Raw genomic sequence first — 23,029 nt, forward strand, 5'->3', positions numbered from 1 at the left:
ATCTATCTCTCTATCTGTGTGTGTGTGTATGTATATGTGTGTGTGTGTGTGTGTGTGTGTGTGTGTGTGTGTGTGTAAGTAACAAACGTAATAAATAAAAGTGAAGCTCCAGGTTGGAAAAATGTGTGACTCTTGTGCTTCATCAAATCCAGTGACTTCTGTGATCCCCCTCCAGGGTCCCCACTCACCAGCTCCTGGTACCCCTGCAGGGGTAATGGGCATATACCAACAAGGGTGGATGGCTTCCTGGATCCGATCAGAGCGTCTGCATAGGTCCTCTATTCACCCAGCATCATGTCCAAGAGATGGTGCACCGGCTTCTTGTGGTCATAGCCTCATAGGAAGAAACAGGGCTCCCATAGTGTAGTAGTTTTAAAAGGCTTTATTTAAAAACTAATATAAAAACAAATCGTTCCCACCAAAGGGACAGCCAAAAAACACACACTACAGCATATGGTAGATAGTGGTGTCTAGGGAACCGTGAGCGTGATCGGCTGTTCGGCGTGCGCCTCAGCTGCGCTTCAAGCTCCCTGTCACTACCGGGTATGACGCAAGTGCGTGGCTCCGCCTTACGCGTTTCGTCATCATCGTGACAACGTAGTGTGATGTAGCAAGACTCGAAATTTAAGGGCCAGACCACTGCTATTAGGTCCAGATACAACTTTATTCTATTAAACGTCAGGGGTGCAATCCAAAAAAAGTATCCAACTCGTTTCGGGACTCCAAATGCCCCCTTTATCAAGAATTGACTGGCAACAATGTGAACAATCCAGAAGTGAACTGGACCTACAATTGTATATTTTTTTTCCAGTGTGAATTACAAGCACAGGCCTTTATCAGCACCTTGCTGCACCTCCTGGTTTTTTCATATTGTTACCAGTCAAGCCCGGATGAAGGGGGGCACTTGGACCCCCGAAACGCATTGGATACTTTTTTCGATTGTACCCCTGACTTTTAAAGGAATAAAGTTGTATCCGGACCTCTTAGCCGTGGTGTGCAAGTCATCCTGGCTGTGATGTTCTGTGTACTACGGAGATTATTCTTTGTCTTGCAGGTCAGTATTGTATGCCGGAGGAAGGAGTACCGCTGACCCCGAAGAGCGACCTTCTCAGCACTCAGGAGATCCTCACTCTGGCCCGGATCTTCGTACAGGAAGGGGTAGACAAAATCCGCCTGACCGGTGGGGAGCCTCTGATCCGACCCGACGTGGTGGACATTGTAGGTGAGGATTGTTCTTTTTTTTATCGCAGAGATCTCTCCGTAAGTTTTTAGGTTTGCATGTCAGGAATGCGCCCAAAATTGCATGCTTTACCGACATGCAGAGAAACACGCTACAGTTTAGCAGATGCGTGGTGGTGCTATTGACAATGGCATCCTATGCATTTTGGAAATGTGCCGTGTTTATGCACCTATCAAACAGCATGGTGCAGGCAAAACTGGTGGTGGGAACATAGCAGGTGCTGTCCAGTTTAGTGGTCGCAGCCCGTGTTTTTCTCTCTGCTGTGTTATCTCCCCCCGCAGCAGTCTGCATGTCTCTCTCTTATGCTACCCTCCACATGGCCTCAACCCCCCCCCGACCCCAACATGGGCTCTCCAGTCTCTCTGGGGACTACACCCCCCGGTCAGTCAGTCAGTCAGTCAGTAGTCGGGGCCCCGCACTTGCCCCATCTCAGCGGGTGGCTTCTCTCTGGGCTGCGGGCGGCTACTTTCTTGGTTTCCCTGCGTCTCCTCCCTCCCTCCTCCTGGTGGCCAATCCGTTTTGGATCTCCTTTCATAGAATCAGGTGACAGGTCTCAGGACCCGCTTCCTGATTGGCCGGGAGGAGAATCCATGTGAAATTAGCGAATATTCATTTCCTATTGTCACAACTGGTTGGGCTTCGGGCGCAGTGTTCTGCACCCCGAGCCCACCCTTTTTTTGAAGCCTATTAGAGCCTCTGGCTCTAATCACGTGCTTCAAAAAAAACCAAAAAACCTGATTTGGAATCTATGCTTCCAGCGCCCCGCAAGTAGGTCAGGGGGCCGGACGCATGGATGGGGCCGCCACTGCTCCTCTCCTCCTCCCGCATCTGCAGTCCTCTTGTGGTTGGGTAGAGTCTGCAGCTGCCATCTCTCGAAGGACTGCCAGCTGGGGCTTCAGGTGCAATCAGCTCTCTGCATAGGCCACATTCAACACAGTGATGTCACTGCTACTTACAGTGAGGGGAAAAAAAAAAGTATTCTATCGGCTGCTGATTTTGTACGTTTGCCCACTGACAAAGATATGAGCGGTCTATAATTTTAATGGTCGGTTTATTATAACAGTGAGAGACAGAATAACAACAAAAATATCCAGAAAAACGCATTTAAAAAAGTTCTAAATTGATTTGCATTTTAATGAGTGAAATAAGTATTTGACCCTTTCACAAAACATGACTTAGTAGTTGGTGGTAAAACCCTTGTTGGCGATCACAGAGGTCAGACGTTTCTTGGAGTTGTCCTCCAGGTTTGCACACATCTCAGGAGGGATTTTGTCCTCTTTGCAGATCCTCTCCAAGTCATTAAGGTTTCGAGGCCGACGTTTGGTAACTCGAACCTTCAGCTCCCTCCACATACTTTCTATGGGATTAAGGTCTGGAGACTGGCTAGGCCACTCCAGGACCTTAATGTGCGTCTTGTTGAGCCACCTCTTTTGTTGCCTTGGTCGTGTGTTTTGGGTCATTGTCATGCTGGAATACCCATCCACAAACCATCTTCAATGCCCTGGCTGAGGGAAGGAGGTTCTCGCCCAAGATTTGGTGGTACATGGGGCCCCGTCCTTCATCCCTTTGATGTGGTGAAGTTGTCCTGTCGCCTTAGAAAAAAACCCCAAAGCATAATGTTTCCACCTCCATGTATGACGGTGGGGGATGGTGTTCTTAGGGTCATAGGCAGCATTTCTCCTCCTTCTCCAAACACGGCGAGTTGAGTTGATGCCAAAGAGCTTGATTTTGGTCTCATCTGACCACAACACTTTCCCCCAGTTCTTCTCTGAATCATTCAGATGTTCTGTAGCAAACTTCAGACGGACCTGTACATGTGATTTCCTGAGCAGGAGGACCTTGTGGGGGCTGCAGGATTTCAGTCCTTCCCATGTAGTGTGTTACCGATTGTTTTCTTGGTGACTATGGTCCCAGCTGAGATCATTGACAAGACTCTCCTGTGTAGTTCTGGGCTGATTCCTCACCGTTCTCATGATCATTGAAACTCCATGAGGTGAGATCTTCCATGGAGCCCCAGACCGAGGGAGATCGATCGTTATTTTGTGTTTCTTCCATTTGTGAATAATCGCACCAACTGTTGTCACCCTCTCACCAAGCTGCTAGGAGATGGTCTTGTAGCCCATTCCAGCCTTGTGTAGGTCTACAATCTTGTCCCCGACATCCTTGGACAGCTCTTTGGTCTTGGCCATGGTGGAGAGATTGGAATCTGATTCTGTGGACAGGTGTCTTTTATACAGGTAACAAGCTGAGATTAGGAGCACTCCCTTTTAAGAGAGTGCTCCTAATCTCAGCTTGTTACCTGTATAGAAGACACCTGGGAGACAGAAATCTTGCTGATTGATAGGGGATCAAATACTTATTTCACTCATTAAAATGCAAATCAATTTATAACTTTTATTTAAAATGCGTTTTTCTGGATATTTTTGTTGTTATTTTGTCTCTCAATGTTATAATAAACCGACCATTAAAATTATTGACTGATCGTTTCTTTGTCAGTGGGGCAAACAGACAAAATCAGCAGGGGGTCAAATACTTTTTTCCCTCCACTGTATACAAGGTAATATTTGAGATTACAAAGGCATTTGACACACTCAAAGTAGATTTTATATCTTCTGTGGTTATAGAGGAATAGATTTAAATGAGAAGTTTTGTGCTCGGAGTTTGGCTTTAAATGACCCCGCCCTGACATATTGATCTTTACATTACAGTTTAGGTCCCATTGGTATAAATGTAAAAGGGAAATCAGATGCTGCATTTTATTTTCCTGTATTTATGTCTTCCCACAGCCCAGCTCCGGAAACTGGAAGGCCTGAAAAGCATCGCCATTACCACCAACGGGATTAACCTGGCCCGACAGCTGCCCCGGCTGAAGGACGCCGGACTGGACGTGGTGAACATCAGTCTGGACACCTTGGTGCCGGCCAAGTTCGAGTTCATTGTGAGGAGGAAAGGTGGGTACCTCTGATCTTCCTTGAAAGGCGGGGGAGGGGGGGGGGCAGACTGATGAGCTCATCTTTCCGTCACTCTGCTCTCTCCTAAGAGTTTGTTCCTTGTCGGCATATTAGTACTGCGGCACATGTACTGTATTTGGCTCTTTTGTGCTGCTTCTCCCTCATTCCATCTGAGCTTTGCTGTATAAGGACTGCAAAAGGTTGAGCTCAAGCCAAATTCAGATATATTCACTGCTTGCATCAATTCTCCTTTTCTTTTATATATGGATGCGTTCTCAGTGATGTCATCGCTCTCTAGTGAATGGATAGACCGCATTCTCAGTGATGTCATGGCTCTCTAGTGATTGGATAGGCTACATTCTCAGTGATGTCACCAGTCTCTAGTGATTGGATAGGCTACATTCTCAGTGATGTCATCGCTCTCTAGTGATTGGATAGGCTGCATTCTCAGTGATGTAATCGCTCTCTAGTGATTGGATAGGCTGCATTCTCAGTGATGTCATCGCTCTCTAGTGATTGGATAGGCTACATTCTCAGTGATGTCATCGCTCTCTAGTGATTGGATAGGCTACATTCTCAGTGATGTCACCAGTCTCTAGTGAATGGATAGGCTACATTCTCAGTGAGGTCACCACTCTCTAGTGATTGGATAGGCTGTATTCTCAGTGATGTCATCGCTCTCTAGTGAACGGATAGGCTACATTCTCAGTGATGTCATCGCTCTCTAGTGAATGGATAGGCTGCATTCTCAGTGATGTCATCGCTCTCTAGTGAATGGATAGGCTGCATTCTCAGTGATGTCACCAGTGTCTAGGGAATATATTTGTGAGTTGGCTCCTTTTATAACCAACTACCTAACATTCTGTCTTCTCCTCCCTGCAGGGTTCCATAAAGTCATGGAGGGGATCAGCCGTGCAGTGGAGCTGGGATACAACCCTGTCAAGGTGAGAGACACCCCGGTTAATGATAACCAGGCTACTACGCCACAATCAGTTGCAGTGCGGCCCCATAAAACTGTATTAGTTGTGTTTTGTGACAACACCACCAACCGAAAGCTGCATGCTGTTTAAGTTTTGCCATGGCGTGTGTATAGTCATGAGCGACTGTATGTTAGCATTTAGGTGGGTGGTTGGGGAGCAGTTAAAGCGCAGCTCAATCACTTGGTTTTACTAACTCGCCCCCCCCCCCCCCCGGCACTAAGCTTTATTAAGCTTTATGGTACTGCAAACGTGATGCCAGACCACCCTCCGTGGTTCCAGGACTCTCCTGCTCTTCTGAGTTGTCCCGGGACCAGTAAATGATGTCCCCAATCTGCTGTGAAACCAGTGAACCTGGAAGTGTGCTCAGCTATGAGCGCTTCCAGTTTCAGAGCTGTCAAAAGCCAGATAACAGCCGGTCCAGCACAGTCCTTCGCTCACAGTACTCTTGGTCCAGGCCACACTCACACATCCTTACATAAGTGCCAACCAATGACCTCACCAGGCCGCAGGATTAAATATATGTATCAGGGCCAGACACAGATTTTTTTGGAACTGATTGATGGACTGTCTCTCCCCTCTCTGTCCGATCCTCCAGGTGAACTGTGTGGTGATGCGCGGCCTGAATGAGGACGAGCTGCTGGATTTTGTAGCGTTGACGGAGAAGCAGCCGCTGGAGGTGCGCTTCATAGAATACATGCCCTTTGACGGTAAGTCACCCTGAGCCCAACTGTCTGTGCCACCGTAACCACCGGCTGAGTCGGCCGTTTTTTCTCTCTGAATCTTACCCAACACCAGTGGATAACCAGAGATGGAATACCAGTGCCGCCATCTTGGCAATTTGGGATCCCGGTTCTAGGTTGGTAGCTTTCAGCACAGATCTGTCCGGTACCCCGATAGTGCGGCTGAGGGGGTAAGCAGAAGAGATGTCACCTTTGGTGCAGTTTTAGGCTTTATTCACACTTTGGCGACTCCAAAGTCGCAAACATTTAATTGTGCAACTTTGATCTGACTTTACACTTTCTGGACCTAAGTCGCATCAAAAGTCCTATCAAAGTAGTGCAGGCACCTTTACAAAATTGCTGTGACTTTAAGTCGTACAGATCCGAACGGGTGCCATTGAAAAGAATGGGCTGCGACTTGTCATGGCCAAAGTGTGAATGAAGCCTTAAGTGGAGTGAAGGTTGTATAGAATCCCGCTTTTTTTTTTTTTTTTCGGGGGGGGGGGGGGGTGTGTATGTGTTTTTTGTTTGTTTTTCTGGCAGCCCCACCCACCATCATTCAGGCTTAGGCGCCCTGGGAACCCCCCGTCACTTATCCCAGGAGGCTGCAGGAGTCCATTCACAGAATGGCCAGGGGGGGGGGGGGGGGGCGCAGTCTGCTTGAGCCCAGAAGAGGAAGCCAGCTGAAGGACCAAGATGGCGGCATTGGGACACAGGCACAGACTGGCCAGTGCTGGATCCATTGGGCAAGGAGGGTTGTCCTGCTTGGCATAGTTGTCCGCTTTTTACACCTCATTGTGAACCGGTTTTCCTCCCCCATCCAAAAGGGAGTCCATTCACAGAACGGTCAAGTGGGGGGCCAGGCTGCCTAAACCCAGAAGAGGCAGCTGGCTGAAGAGGACCAAGATGGTGGCATGGGACACAGACTGGGCCAGGTATGGTTGTTCCAGTTTGGCATAGTGGGCCTCATTTTACACCTCATTGCAAACCATTTTTTCTCCCTGGTCCAAAAGGTGGACAGATACCATCTGCCTTGACACATTCAATGGTATCTGGATTAGAGCAACCAAGTTACCCCAATGAGTGCAGAAACCAAAATATGTTCCCAACACTCATTAGAACTGAGGAATCCTCATGATGAAGCAACATCTTCAACATAACTGAGGTCTACTTGAATGTGACCAACTACTACTAGCTATAATTCCTTACTGTGCTTTGTGGAAGTTTCTTGATCAATAATGGTCTCCTTTTTTTTCCGACAGGCAACAAATGGAACTTTAAGAAGATGATGAGCTACCAGGAAATGTTGGACAGCATCCGGCAGAGGTGGCCGGAACTGGAAAAACTGCCCACGGAAACGTCCAGCACTTCCAAGGTACAGAATATTGGTTGGGTATCGCAGATGTTCTGTTTGAGGCTGGGTTCACACTATTGTGAATTGGAATTGCACTCGCCGACGCCGACCCCCCTCCCCCCCATCCTGTCCTCGGATAAAGGTCTGGTATGGATTTTGGGGGGGACCCCATGCCAATTTTTTTATTTTGACGTGGAGTTCCTCTTAAAATCCATACCAGACCCGAAGGGCCTGGTATGGACTGAGGGGGGGGACCCACGCTGATTTTTTTTTTTTTTTTTTTTTCCTTGATTTTGAGCTCTATTGCCGGGAGCTGGCAATACATTACAGCTGTGAGCAATTTTAAATTACGTTTTTACCTTTTAGAAATGTCATTTTGCTGCTGCACTCTAATACACATCACACAGATGCACCACTTTGCAAGCAGACTAAGGGGACTCCCCAGGAATGATATTTAAAGGAATATTTCATTTTTATTGTTTTCACTTTTGGTATTCATAAAATCACTACTCCTGAAAACTTTTTTTTGCATTGATACATGTCCCCTGGGGCAGGACCCGGGTCTCCAAACACTTTTTATGGCAATAACTTGCATATAGGCCTTTAAAATGAGCACTTTTGATTTTTCATGTTCGTATCTCATAGACTTTAATAGGGTTCACATGTTCACACAAATTTCTTGCCAGTTCGGCTCATCCCTAATTTTCACAGATACATCGATTACATTTTTATTTTAGAATTTTGTATTTCCTCCTGTAATTCCATGGCCAGGTCTGATCCTTCACCTGACTTTTTGGGTTGCCAGAAGCTGCCATGCTGGATCTTGGTAGCACCTATGGCTAATCCCATGCCCCATGGATGTCGGAGTGACTTGTGCCACCAATGTTGGCCGGCTCTCATTTATTTTAGGTAGTGTGGTGCTGGATTGGAAATTATTTGTCTTTTATTCTGTATGAAGTGTGCTTGGTCTGGTGGGGGGAGTCCATAGAGGAGGACTCAGCTGATAAAATGGAAGTATATCCATCTGACAAATTAATTTTATGGTAGCTATCTTCTTCCCTTACTAGATCTATCGGGTGCCCAATTTCATGGGGCAGATTGGCTTCATTACATCCATGTCTGAACATTTCTGTGGCTCCTGTAACCGGCTGAGGATCACAGCAGATGGAAACCTGAAGGTACAGAGAAGATATGATGCTCCTTGTCTTGTATGGTCAGAACAGAAGTCATCCCATTGCCAAGTCCTGTCCTGCTCACTTACATTCTATGGGCCCTATTCAGGTTGTAAATTGAAGCAATGAATGGCTCTCTTAGTAGACCTTCACTCCCAATGTACAGCAATCCTTCAAAAGTTTGCTTTCAGCTAGTAGGATTCTCTGGTGGAGAAGACCGGCCACCCCCACCTACGTTCTGTGAGTTGGGTGATGGTCTCTTCAACACCTACAGTACTTGTAGTGTGATTTCATCAGCTAAGCCTGGACCAAATGGATGTTCCCTGTCTCTACCCAGTTCCGCCCACAGCTGGCCCTTGAACCAAATGGGTGTTCCCTGTCTCTGCCCAGCTTCACCTACAGCTGGCCCTTGAACCAAATGAGTGTTCCCTGTCTCTGCCCACAGCTGGTCCCTCTCTGACCAGCTCTACGCACTGCAGGCCCCTGAACCAAATGGGTGTTCTCTGTCTCTGCCCAGCTTCGCCCACAGCTGGCCCTGAACCAAATGGGTGTTCCCCTGTCTCTGCCCAGCTCTGCCCACAGCTAGCCTTGAACCAAATGGGTGTTCCCTGTCTCTGCCCAGCTTCACCCACAGCTGGTCCCTGAACCAAATGGGTGTTCCTTGTCTCTGCCCAGCTCCGCCCACAGCTGGCACTTATACCAAATGGGTCTTCCCTGTCTCTGCCCAGCTTCACCCATAGCTGGCCCCTGAATCAAATAGATGTTCCTGTGTCTACTCAGCTTCACCCACAGCTGGCCTCTGATCCAAGTGGGTGTTCCCTGTCTCTGCCCACCTCTGCGCACTGCAGGCACCTGAACCTAATGTGTGTACCCCTGTCTCTGCCTCCCCCCCCCCTCCACTCTCTGAACCATGCTCTTAACATGGGGAGGCTGCTTGTCCCCATGTTGATGGGGACAAGGGCCTCTTCCCCAGAACCCTGGCCGGTGGTTGTGGGGGTTTGTGGGTGGAGGGGCTTATCGAAATCTGGAAGCCCCCCCCCCCCAATGTGAATGAATATAGGGTAGGGTTGTCCCGATACCACTTTTTTAGGACCGAGTACAAGTACCGATACTTTTTTTTCAAGTACTCGCTGATACCGATACTTTTTTTTTAATGTTACGTGACAGTGTTTTTTTTTTTTTTTTGGGGGGGGGGGAGAGGGGGTGAACGGTGTATGTGTGTGTGTGTTTTTTTGTTTTGTTTTGTTTTGTTTTGTTTTTTTACAATTTTTATTTTTTACAATAATATTTTTTTTATTCTTTATATGTTTTTGTTTGTTTTTTTTTTTTTTGTTTTTTTTTTTTTTTTAATCAGCCCTGTTGGGGGGCTTTGGTGAGATATCAGGGCTCTTAACAGACCTCTGATATCTCCCCCTTGAGACAGAGAAAGAAACAGAGGATAGAAATTTCCTAGTCCCTTTCTCTGCAGCCTCAGCTGCACTGAGAATGAATGGAGAGAAGACAGCGGCTCCTCTCCATTCATAAACTGACACATGAGATTACAATGTTTCAGTTATGTGAATGGACAGAGTCAGCTGACTCTGTCCATTCACACAGTGGAGAGAGACAGCAGAACGGAGGGGACAGCGGAGAGGCACAGGGAAGGAGAGAGGAACGGAGGGGGACAGAAAAGGAGAGAGGAACGGAGGGGACAGCGGAGAGACACAGCAGAACGGAGGGGACAGAAAAGGAGAGAGGAACGGAGGGGGACAGCGGAGAGACACAGCAGAACGGAGGGGGACAGCGGAGAGACACAGCAGAACGGAGGGGGACAGCGGAGAGACACAGCAGAACGGAGGGGGACAGCGGAGAGACATAGCAGAACGGAGGGGGACAGCGGAGAGACACAGCAGAACGGAGGGGGACAGCCGAGAGACACAGCAGAATGGAGGGGACAGAAAAGGAGAGAGGAACGGAGGGGGACAGCGGAGAGACACAGCAGAACGGAGGGGGACAGCGGAGAGACACAGCAGAACGGAGGGGGACAGCGGAGAGACACAGCAGAACGGAGGGGGACAGCGGAGAGACACAGCAGAACGGAGGGGGACAGCGGAGAGACACAGCAGAACAGAGGGGGACAGCGGAGAGACAAAGCAGAAAGGAGGGGGACAGCGGAGAGACACAGCAGAACGGAGGGGGACAGCGGAGAGACACAGCAGAACGGAGGGGGACAGCGGAGAGACACAGCAGAACGGAGGGGGACAGCGGAGAGACACAGCAGAACGGAGGGGGACAGCGGAGAGACACAGCAGAACGGAGGGGGACAGCGGAGAGACACAGCAGAACAGAGGGGGACAGCGGAGAGACACAGCAGAACGGAGGGGGACAGCGGAGAGACACAGCAGAACGGAGGGGGACAGCGGAGAGACACAGCAGAACGGAGGGGGACAGCGGAGAGACACAGCAGAACGGAGGGGGACAGCGGAGAGACACAGCAGAACAGAGGGGGACAGCGGAGAGACACAGCAGAACGGAGGGGGACAGCGGAGAGACACAGCAGAACGGAGGGGGACAGCGGAGAGACACAGCAGAACGGAGGGGGACAGCGGAGAGACACAGCAGAATGGAGGGGGACAGCGGAGAGACACAGCAGAATGGAGGGGGACAGCGGAGAGACACAGCAGAATGGAGGGGACAGCGGAGAGACACAGCAGAATGGAGGGGACAGCGGAGAGACACAGCAGAATGGAGGGGGACAGCGGAGAGACACAGCAGAACGGAGGGGGACAGCAGAGAGAGACAGCAGAACGGAGGGGGACAGCGGAGAGACACAGGGAAGGAGAGAGGAACAGAGGGGGACAGCGGAGGGGGACAGAGGAACGGAGGGGGCACGGAGGAGGATGCAGTGACAGTCAGCGGTGACCGATCACCGCTGTATGTCACTAAAGCTGCTGAAAGCCGCTGGGGGAGAATCTTGTAACTCCCCCATGCGACGATCACAGCTGACTTCCAGGTATCGGGGGAAGCATCGGGAGCATTTGCCCGAGTACAAGTACTTGGGCAAATGCTCGGTATCTGTGCCGATACCGATACTAGTATCGATATCGGGACAACCCTAGTATAGGGTATTGTGCTGATTGCACTCATTCACCAAAAAAGCATCAAAAATAGATGTTAAAAAAAGACAGTTTTGACAATTCCTTTTATTAAAAAAACAAAAACAATTTCCCCCAAAGTATATCCAGCGTCAATCACGAGGAATGCCGCCACCCTGAAAAAAAAAGGAAAAAAAGGAGCTCTATACCTGACACTGGCTCTTGCCGTCTGACAGTACCTAAATAAATAAGGGGCGAGGAGACCCGGTGACATCACTGGGTGACCCTGCCCCCTCATGACATAATCGATCCAGCATGCCCCATTTATTTTATTTCTTTTTTTTTTTCATTTATTTTGGCATGGGGCTCCCCTTAAGATTTGTAGGGGACCCCCACACTGGCAATTCATTATTTGGTTTACATTCAGCTGGCAGCGGGGAACCCGGCTTAAACCTCTGATACTGCAGTCCAAGCCCCATGAAAGTTTTTCTAGTTTTGTAGGCGCCCTCTCGAGACTGGGGCTCCGGAGAGCTGTGATGGGTGGAGGACACTTTGGTTTCCCTAGTGGCAGCATTTGAGGTGCTTTATGGGCAGCCCGATTCCAACCATCAAGACCTCCATTGTGAAAACCCAACTCAACTCAACCCCCCCCCCCCCCCCCAACCCAACTCAACTCAACTCAACCCATTCCAACCCAACAGCACAGACCCCTTTACTGACCTGGTAAAGTATCCAGAGGACCACTTTAAAAGTTCACATACCATTTCTCTCATTTGGGGAGTCCAGAACCTTTAGTGAGCCCCATTCCCCCTTATCTATACCTACCATACTGGAAATCTGGCCAGTTACGCTACCAATAGGCAATCTATTCTCATGTGCATCATGTTCTGTATAATGACCTGTGTCCCCCCCCCCCCCCCCACTCTGGTGTCCTCTCCCAGGTCTGTCTATTTGGGAACGCCGAAGTGTCTCTCAGGGACTTGCTGCGGTCGGAGTCCAGCGAGGAGGAGCTTATTCAGACCATCGGAGCTGCCGTGGGCAGGAAAAAGAAGCAGCACGCAGGTAAGTGTTCGGGTTCTCTGCTGGCCTTGTGTTTTTATGATGTGAACTCTTTTTGCACCCACTTGAAAGGGCCAACTCTGTTTTTTTTGTAAAAAGGGTCCCCCCCCCCCCCCCCCAGCACATTTGAAAAGCTGCTCAGGCTGCAATTCCTACCTCCTCTCCAGTGCTGCTAACTGCAGTTCCGCTTCTCCACCACTAGATGTCTTCAGTGTTGAAGGACACTCAGCACAGAACACTGAGGACACAATGCGGATGATTTACTAAAACTGGAGAGTGCAAAATCTGGTGCAGCTCTGCATAGAAAACCAATCGGCTTCCAGGTTTTTTTTGTTTTTTTTTTTGTTTTGTTTTTTTGTCAATACTTAATTGAACAAGCTGAAGTTAGAAGCTGATTGGCTACCATGCAGAGCTGCACCAGATTTTGCACTCTCCAGTTTTAGTAAATCACCCCCTGTGTGAGTACAGGGTGCCATGGACCTGATCTCTGAGTGGGCATCACCACGGTGCCCTCTACTCGGTGCTGGTAAGGATGACATCAGCATGTGGGGAGGGGCTACATAAACAAATGGACGAGAAGGCGCATGCACCTAGTGCATCACCAAAGACATTTATTAGCGATAAAAAAAAAAACTGCTACAAATGAACTCACAAAGTAGCAACTGGTAAAAGCCAATGAGCCACAAGATGCCATACAGTGCAGACGCACGTACTCCAATGACATCATAGGGGTGTCGAGCTGATGCATTTCAGGGGGGTGCACCCCCTTCCTTAAAGCTAGGGGGAGGGGCAGCGTGGTTCGGCGGCAGTAAACAATTACAGAATTTGTATTACGGTTGACTTTCAATAACTCACAACAAGCGGGATGACACAGGATGCACAGTGATGTGTAGCGGAGCAGGACTCCTAGAGTGCCATCTGTCTTGAGGGGCGGAGTGTGGCCTGGCCGGTCCGTGCCCAAATGGGGAGGCTTCCATGATGGATGGGGGTGTCCTTATCCTTACCCCTACTTGTCAGGAACCTCTCCCTGCCGCCAATCACTGTCATTGTCAGACAGGTGACCTGTCCCTACGCTACCCACACGTGAAAAAGCATACCAAGCCTGGGAGCCAGGGCCTTAAATAGGCTCTGCCTGAACCAAGATGGCTGCCAGTCACATGGGGCGGCAGCATCCAACCGCATTGCTGCCCCAGGATACCATAGAGCAGGGATATGCAATTAGCGGACCTCCAGCTGTTGCAAAACTACAAGTCCCATCATGCCTCTGCCTCTGGGTGTCATGCTTGTGGCAGTCAGAGTCTTGCTATGCCTCATGGGACTTGTAGTTCTGCAACAGCTGGAGGTCCGCTATTTGCATATCGCTGCCATAGAGGAACCATGTTCCTTCAGGACTTCCTCTCCCATTGCAATGCTGCTGCGGTCAAGCGCCACCTACAGTGGAGAAAATAGACTGCACCTGCCTACAAGCACTTATTGAGATTTACTTCCCCGGTACTAGTTGAAGAATGAAAGCCAGCATTTTGTTGCTAGGGGTAACCGCTCCGGCTTTTGTTTTGCTGCGGTGTTAAAGCAGAACTACAGATGGGGGGGGGGGGGGAAATGCTGGTAGATTTTGTATGCTTCTTCCAAAAAAAAAATAAAAAAACTATCCCCATTTTTCAGCGATTTGTGGGACACCCGCAGTGAAGTGTGCACCCCAAATCCAGGTGGCGTGATACTCCCATGTGTGGAGTCCGCATATTCACTGGCCACCCAATGAACGAGGAAGGGCCTCTGCTTTAAAAAAAAAAAATAAATAAATAAATATATATATAAATATAAAATGTTTGGGGTTCTAATTTTCTAGCAAACAAATACTAATTGTTACATGTAAGCAAAAGTGTTATATAAAAAAAAAAAAAAAAAAAGGCTTTTATCTGAAGTGGATCTGTGAAGCCCGGTATGAAAACATTTGTGATGTGATGGATTCCGGTCCTCTTCATGTGTGCACTGACACGTGTTTATTTACACGCAGGTATGTTCAACATATCGCAGATGAAGAACCGTCCGATGATCCTGATTGGTGGGTGACACGGCCTGTACGTATGGGGTGGAAGGGTCACTTTTTTTTTTTTCCTTGTAATTCGATCGATCAGAGAGGTCACTTTTCAATTAATGCAAAGTGTTCTCTGATTGGATGAGGTGGAAATTGTGATGTCACCTCCTTACCTCTCCTCATCCAATCAGAAAACGCTTTGCATTCATTGAGAAGGGTGCAAGGTGTTCCCTGAATGATAAAGAGAGATTAGCTTTGCTCTAGAATGTAGACTTGTGCAATTCGTTTCGACAAATTTGGAAATATCTGAATTAACGAAAACGCATTTAACAAATTTTTCCGAATATTCGAGAATCTGAAATAATAACTATTAAATTATAGGTATTGGAATGTCCTTTCAAATTTGGCTGTTGGTGAAAGTAAAGAAATCAAATTTAATCTGAAGTATTGAATGCCGCATCTAAACGAATGGAGCGTAACACGTTCATAATAATAAATAACAATAATAATAACTTTTTATTATTCATTCGTTCCGTTCCATTTGTTTAGATGCGGCATTCGTAAACTCTAAAATACGAAAATAAGAAAAGAAAATCCAAAGATTTGAAAAAATCTAAAATACGAAAATAAGAAGGAGATCCCGAAAATTCTAAATAACTAATAATAAAGAACTATTAAATTATAGGTATTGGAATTTCCTTTCAAATTTGGCTGTCAGTGAACGTAACGAATACGAATTTATCCGGAGTTACGAATTATTTGAAATAAGGAATGCCGTATTTAAGCAAATGGAATGTAACAAATGAATAATAAATAACTATAATAATAAATACGTTTTATGATTTTTTTTTATTATTAAATTAGATCCGTTTAATTTGTTTAGATGCGGCGTTCCTTATTTCAGATCATTTGTAACTTCGGATAAATTCGTATTCGTTACGTTCACTAACAGCCAAATTTGAAAGGAAATTCCAATACCTATAATTTAATAGTTCATTATTATTAGTCAGTCATTTAGAATTTTCGGGATTTCCTTCTTATTTTCGTATTTTAGATTCTTTCAAATCTTTGGATTTTCTTTTCTTATTTTCGTATTTTAGAATTTTAGAGTTTACGTAACAAATACGAACTTATCCGGAGTTACAAATTATCTGAAAAACGAAAAAAAGAAAGAAAACAATCGCATTTTTCGGCAGTGCACATGTCTATTAGAATGGCAAAACCTTTTTTGTTTTTTTTTTGTTTTGTTTTTTTTCCCTTTTTGAATAGAGAAATGAGAAGGTTCCGTTATAACCCTTGTCAGTTTTTTTCTTTTTTTTCCTCTTTGTCCCATTAGGGAAACAAAACAGGAACTGAAAAAAAATTCCTCTACAGTGAGGGAATCCCCAGAACTGGTGTCCCCATTGGAAGATTTTCCCTCCCATTCCTGTTCTGATGACTACCTAAAATTCCCTTTCGCTGACAGTGGTCACCAGGACACATATAGAGAGGGGTGAATCTCCCCAATGGGGGGGGGGGGGGGGGGGGGGGAGGCACAGACAGTAATAAAAAATAAATAAATAAAAATAAATAACTTTCCGGTCATTTTTCCCAACACAATGTTGTCAGATTTTGTGCACCCCAGCAGACCCAATAATCGGGTCTAACGAGATGTCTCTCTATTCACATCTGACAATTGTGCTCCAGGAAGATAACTGCTGCTCATTGTGGTTCCTTCAAGAGCGCGGAATTGTTATGCCCGTGGTCAATTGTTGCTGGGTAGGATTTACTATTGAGGGGTCTGCGGATGTTAGCTGCTGGGAGATCTACTGTATGGTTATATTGGGGGGTCTATTGTTGCCAGGGAGATCCATTGTTGAGGGGATCTATTGTTTATTGAGGGAAGAGTCTGATGTTGGATACTGGGAGATCTACAGTACTGTATTGTTATATTGGGGGGGATCTATTGTTGGTGGGGAGCTTGTTGTTAGGGGGTCAATTGTTGCTGGCAAGGATTTACTATCAACAAGCTCCCCACCAACAATAGACCCCCCCCCCCCCCCCCAATATAACAATACAGTACTGCAGATCTCCCAGTATCCAACATCCACAGACTCTTCCCTCAACAGAAAATCCCTCCCAGCAACAATTAACCCCTGAGCAACATAAGATCTGCACCAGCACCAATAGATCCCCTCAACAATGGATCTCCCTGGCAACAATAGACCCCCCCAATATAACCATACAGTAGATCTCCCAGCAGCCAAACATCAACAGACCCTTCCCTCAACCAGAAATACCTCCTAGCAACAAATGATCCCCAAGCAAGATGAGATCTCCCCAACAACAGTAAACCCCCGCCAGTAACAATACAAAGGATCTCCCGGCAGCCAGCAACAATAGACCTCTCTCAACAGTGGATCTTTCCCAGCAACAATTGAACCCCCCCCCCCCCCCAAAGCAAAAATAGACCTCCCCAGCAACAAATGATCCCTCCCAGTCACAATAGATCCCCCAACAGTTGGTATCAGTAGACCCTCTAACACCTCATTTGGTGCTGCAGGTGCCAGAACTGCGTTCCCCTGATGAGAAGCCGTGGCCACGTGCCCGTGATGAACAATGAGAGGTGCCTCTCCGACTCGCATGGGTGCACAATCTGCGGCCCTCCAGCCGTTGCAGAACTACAAGTCCCATCATGTCTCTGCCTTTGGGAGTCACGCTTGTGCCTGTCAGCCTTGCAATGCCTCATGGGACTTGTAGTTCTGCAACAGTTGGAGGGCCGCAGGTTGAGCACCTATAAGGCTTCTTCTTCCGGCATGGCGTCTCAGAAGAAGGAAGCGCTTTTCAATGGCCATGTGGTAGCACTGACCAATGAGCAATTATCATTACGATGGATACTCACTGCGGGGCCGTGTATTGTGGTGCGAGATCAAGGGAATCGTGGCCACCGTGTGGAGGGGTAGACAGGATATTTGAAGTTGGGTAACTTTTTTTTTTTTTCGTGAAAAGTTGAACCTACCCTTTCATTTCTACATCGTCTCGGTCAGTGTCTCTGCAGGCATGGAAGCCAAGGCGACCAATCAACTAGCATTTTTAGAAGAGGCGGCCTACCCATTATTGTGATGATGGTCTCTATTTCCAGTTGTGCTCATAAGTTTACATACCCTGGCAGAATTTATGATTATGAATGATAACACAAAAACATTTATTTCACTCATGGCTCGTGTTTGGCTAAAGCCATTTATTATCAATCAACTGTGTTTACTCTTTTTATCATAATGACAACAGAAACTACCCAAATGACCCTGATCAAAAGTTTACATACCCTGGTGATTTTGGCCTGATAACATGCACACAAGTGACACAAAGGGGTTTGAATGGCTATTAAAGGTAACCATCCTCACCTGTGATCTGTTTGCTTGTAATTAGTGTGTGTGTGTGTGTGTGTGTGTGTGTGTGTGTGTGTATAAAAGGTCATTGAGTATCTGGACTCTTGACAGACCCTTGCATCTTTCATCCAGAGCTGCACTGACGTTTCTGGATTCTAAGTCATGGGGAAAGCAAAAAGAATTGTCAAAGGATCTGCGGGAAAAGGTAGTTGAACTGTATAAAACAGGAAAGGGATATAAAGAAGATATCCAAGGAATTGAGAATGCCAATCAGCAGTGTTCAAACTCTAATCAAGAATTGGAAAATGAGGGGTTCTGTTGAAACCAAACCACGGTCAGGTAGACCAACTAAAATTTCAGCCACAACTGCCAGGAAAAATTGTTCGGTATGCAAAGAAAAACCCACAAATAACTTCAGGTGAAATACGGAACTCTCTGGAAAACATGCGGTGTGGCTGTTTCAAGATGCACAATAAGGAGGCACTTGAAGAAAGATGGGCTGCATGTTCGAGTCGCCAGAAGAAAGACATTACTACGGAAATTCCACAAAGTATCCCACTTACAATATGCCAAACAGCACAGAGACAAGCCTCAAACCTTCTGGCACAAAGTCATTTCTAGTGATGAGACCAAAATTGAGCTTTTTGGCCACAACCATAAACGCTACATTTGGAGAGAAGTCAATAAGGCCTATGATGAAAGGTCCACCATTCCTACTGTGAAACATGGAGGTGGATCGCTGATGTTTTGGGGATGTGTGAGCTACAAAGGCACAGGAAATTTGGCCAAAATTGATGGCATGATGAATGCAGTATGTTATCAAAAAATACTGGAGGAACATTTGCATTCATCAGCCAGGAAGCTGCGCATGGGACGTACTTGGACATTCCAACATGACAATGATCCAAAACACAAGGCCAAGTCCACCTGTCATTGGCTACAGCAGAATAAAGTGAAGGTTCTGGAGTGGTCATCTCAGTCTCCTGACCTCAATCTCAAACGTGCCGTTCATGCGAGACAGCCCAAGAATTTACAGGAACTGGAGGATTTTTGCCAAGAGGAATGGGCAGCTTTACCATCTGAGAAGATAAAGAGCCTCATTCACAAATACCACAAAAGACTTCAAGCTGTCATTGATGTTAAAGGGGGCAATACATAGTATTAAGAACTGGGGTATGTAAACTTTTGATCAGGGTCATTTGGGTAGTTTCTGTTGTCATTATGATTTAAAAAGAGTAATCACAGTTGATTGATAATAAATGGCTTCAGCCAAACACTAACCATGAGTGAAAGAAACGTTTTTGTGTTATCATTCATATTCTCTGCAAAATGGCCAAGAAATCATAAATTCTGCCAGGGTATGTAAACTTATGAGCACAACTGTATGTGAAACATCCACAAGGCTAGTTGGTAGGCAGATAGCATGTGATCTTTGCCTAGGCTTTAGGTCACGTGAGGGTAGCCATTATTCCCCCCCCCCCCCCCCTTCACATTGTTGCGATTGATAAAGTTGATCTGCCCCCTATTGATCCACATGGGAATTGATGGATATGTAGCTGATTTGACCTTGTTTTTTGCAGGTAACGGGAAGCTTCCGCAGAAAACGACGCAGGGACCTTTAACCGAGCAAATTAAAAGACTCTTTCCTAAAACCGGATCAAACACGCACACTATACTGTTGCGAAGTAATGGACGCTTCTACCTACCACTACCTGATTTTATAGAGACTAGAACGAAAATCCTGGTGCTTCCACTGCGGGGTTTCTGCAGCGACCCGAAAAACTTGAATCCTGACCCAATGTGCCTTAATAAACAGGAGTCTTCCTCTGAGACGACCACTGACCGCCAATCCGATACGCACAATCCCTCCTCGCGGGAAACCTCTGAACACTTGACGCACGTTGACCGAGAGGGGAAGGTTTTCATGGTGGACGTCGGGGCCAAATTAGACACGAGGCGCACGGCAGTTGCTACGGCTGTTGTCCGCCTGGGGCCAAAGCTCTTCCACATGGTCCGGGCCAACCAACTCAAGAAGGGCGACGTCCTCACCGTGGCGCACATTGCCGGCGTTCAGGGTGCCAAACTGACCAGCCAGCTCATCCCCCTTTGCCACAACATCCCCTTAAGCCAGGTCAATATTTCCTTCAAACTGGACGACGCTCGGTTTGCCGTGACGATCAGCGCCGAGTGTAGCACTTACGGTAAAACGGGTGTGGAGATGGAAGCGCTGACCGCGGCCAGCGTGGCTGCTTTAACCATCTACGACATGTGCAAAGCCGTCACTCATGACATCGTCATTGAAGAAGTGAAGCTGGAGAGCAAAACCGGAGGGCAGAGAGGAGACTTCCACCGTCAACCAAAACCATTGAATTAAAGGGCGTGACCCTTCAATGTTCAAAATGGACAGCTGTAGCCTAGGGCTTCTTGCATCTCTTGAAGTCTTCACGGCTGAATTCTCTTCATCAGAGTTTACACCTTCGCCCATCACCAAGGCAGCCAACAAAGGGGTCTCACTCCTCCTTGTGCATTCATCATAATAATGATGCGCCAGACAAGAGCTACAGCCTTCATTGCTGCCTTTAAGAGGTGGTGCAGTTGGAAACTCTATGGGGAAATATTTTGCAACTAGAGCAGTTTGAGAATCTGTTTTTTTGGAATTTTTAGCTGCCTGATGCTTTCTACAGATCCAGTCACTGCTATGCTGATCTTATAAATTGGTCATAATGTGTTGTATTACATTTTGTCATTGGTGCCATGTACATGCTTAATGCCAACAGGATGACCTGTTTTATATTGCTTTGGAATTATGCAATGTGTTATTCTTTAAAGGTCACTCCAGCCAGAACTAATATTTCAGGATTTGGTGGACCTGATCGTTTACAATACACTATATGGCTAAAGGGTTGTGGAACCTGACCATTGCACCTACATGGGCTTGTTTGAGATCCCATTCCAAAACCATGGCCATCAATATGGAGTTGATCCCCCTCCCCCCGTGGCCATTAATATGGAATTTCCCTCTTTGTGGCTATAACATCCTCTACTCTTCAGTGAAGGCTTTCCACAAGATGCAAAGGGTGTCTGTGTGAATTTGCACCATGTGTGAGGTCAGGTACTGATGTTGAAGGTGAAGACCTGCCTCACAATTGTTTTTCCGATCCTCCCCCCCAACATCAGTACTTGACCTCAACCCTACTGAACACCAAAGGCAAGCCAGGTCTTCTCCCCCAACATCAATACCTAACCACTTCTAAACACCTTTTGGGATGAAGACCTGGATCACCATTGGTGTTGAGATCAGGTACTGATGTTGGGGAGAAGACCTGACTTGCCATTAGTGTTCCAATCCATCCCAAAGGTGTTTAGTAGGGTTGAGGTCAGGGCTCTGTACAGGACATTAGAGTTCTTCCACTCCAAACTGGTCAACCCATGTCTTTATGGAGCTGGCTTAGTCATGGTGGAACAGAAAAGGGTCTTCACCAAATGGTTGGAAGAGTACAATTGCCTACGATGTCTTTGATGTAGTATGAACAATACCCTTCACTGGAGACATCTGAAGAAGTGTCCACATACCTTTTGGCCCTATGATGTATTTCTTAGGGTCTCTATTGAGATTCCTGTGCCAAGTTCCCTGGTCTGCACACCTGCTCTGCCTATTATGAGGGGTTCCCCCCCCCATCCCTGTGCTGAGTTCATGGATCTGTACACAGCTGTGTCCATTATGAGAGGGTTTCCACCATCCTTGCCATGCAAAACTGCTGTGGTCATGAGGGGTCCTTGTCATTCTTGTGCCAAGTTTTCATTTCTGTTACGCCTACTGTGCCCCTTATAAGAGTTCCCACATCTCTGTACACCTGTCCATTATGAGGGGGTTCTCTCCATCCCTGAACTTAATCTCTGGGTCTGCACACTCCTTGTCAATTACGAGGGGTTCCCACCATCCCTGCTAAATTTATACTTTGGTTTAAACCAGAGGTGGGCAAACGCAAGCCCTCCAGATGTTGTGGAAATACAACATAATGCCTACAACATAAAGTCACATAATGGAGGGCAGATGTTTGCCACCCCATCACCACCCCCATCCCCCCGGTTTATACTATGGAAAAATGCAGCAGGTTGACTTGGAACACCTTGAGGTGGACATGACAGGAACTTTTGTAGAACGATCTTGCAACAGAAGATTAAATTATATTATAAGCCAAATAGTGACTTGGGCCACCATAAGCCAACTGTTACTGAGATATCACGTTTGGTGGGACGTAGCTTTTAAAGGGGGTGTCCACTTTTGAGTGACCTTTAGGTTATTGGTTCATACATTACTACATATGTTGTCTTTTAGTCCCTTTTCATAATCAATTTTATTTGTGTTGTTCTGAGATTGCCGACCTCTCTTCTGTACACAGTGAAGAGGACCTGTTGTATCTCTAATTGATAAAAATGACATTTTCTGACTTTTCCACCGGTCAGGTTAAAGTGACTCTGTTCTTAGTTAAAAAAAAAAAAAAACCCTAGTCTGTAACGAGTTGGACGCCATGCCCATTGGGCGTCTAGCTGCGGGCGGAGGGCACGGGTGTCACATTGACTCTCGTTGCCAGAAGGCTGCCAAATTCTGAGCGGTTGCTGAAGCTGGTCTGTGCACCTAGTGGTACTTACATTTAGGGCAGTACATGGCCAGGGAAAACCGCCTGGAACAGACTTTGTGTCCTGGGCATTTGTCCTTGGGTTCCCACCACCCCAAATATTTGTCCAGTCCCAACAGCTGTCCACTGGGCTGGACGTGACACCTATGCCCTCCACCTACAGCTTACCCAGTGTGCATGAGGCCTTAGGCTGAAATTCTGGGTTTCTTGGGTTCTACGACACTTTGGTTCCATCCGCCGTCCACTGTTGTAGAGGCCGGAACACAGAGGGTGATCTGGAAGCTCACACTACTGGAAGTGTCAGATATTGAGGACTCTTCCACCACCTTTGCGTTCCAACCCAAGTAAGACTGCTGGTGCCGATATTCCTTACAGACAAGGAACAGGGCTTTTTTTTTTTTTTTTTTTTTTAAACAGTCTTTTTAAACAATATTCTG

The 23,029-nt window shown here is 46.9% G+C and overlaps 1 protein-coding gene across 2 annotated transcripts in view; it reads left to right on the forward strand.

Moving 5' to 3' along the window:
* The window catches only part of MOCS1 (molybdenum cofactor synthesis 1), a 24,146-nt gene extending 1,158 nt beyond the window's left edge, over window positions 1-22,988 (forward strand). The window contains exons 2-10 of one of the 2 annotated variants that reach the window (XM_073628758.1): window positions 1,055-1,222; window positions 4,027-4,191; window positions 5,074-5,135; window positions 5,767-5,878; window positions 7,153-7,265; window positions 8,312-8,422; window positions 12,432-12,552; window positions 14,564-14,611; window positions 19,533-22,988. In XM_073628758.1, coding sequence (XP_073484859.1) covers window positions 1,066-1,222; window positions 4,027-4,191; window positions 5,074-5,135; window positions 5,767-5,878; window positions 7,153-7,265; window positions 8,312-8,422; window positions 12,432-12,552; window positions 14,564-14,611; window positions 19,533-20,326 — 1,683 coding nt within the window. In that variant the 5' untranslated portion in view covers window positions 1,055-1,065 and the 3' untranslated portion in view covers window positions 20,327-22,988. Of the gene's footprint in view, window positions 1-1,054; window positions 1,223-4,026; window positions 4,192-5,073; window positions 5,136-5,766; window positions 5,879-7,152; window positions 7,266-8,311; window positions 8,423-12,431; window positions 12,553-14,563; window positions 14,628-19,532 lie in introns of both variants that reach the window. The other variant, XM_073628760.1, reaches the window with a different exon arrangement.
* Window positions 22,989-23,029: the final 41 nt, after the last annotated feature.

This window comes from Aquarana catesbeiana, linkage group LG04 (genome assembly GCF_042186555.1).
Source record: "Aquarana catesbeiana isolate 2022-GZ linkage group LG04, ASM4218655v1, whole genome shotgun sequence".
In the NCBI taxonomy this organism is placed as follows: Eukaryota; Metazoa; Chordata; class Amphibia; order Anura; family Ranidae; genus Aquarana; species Aquarana catesbeiana.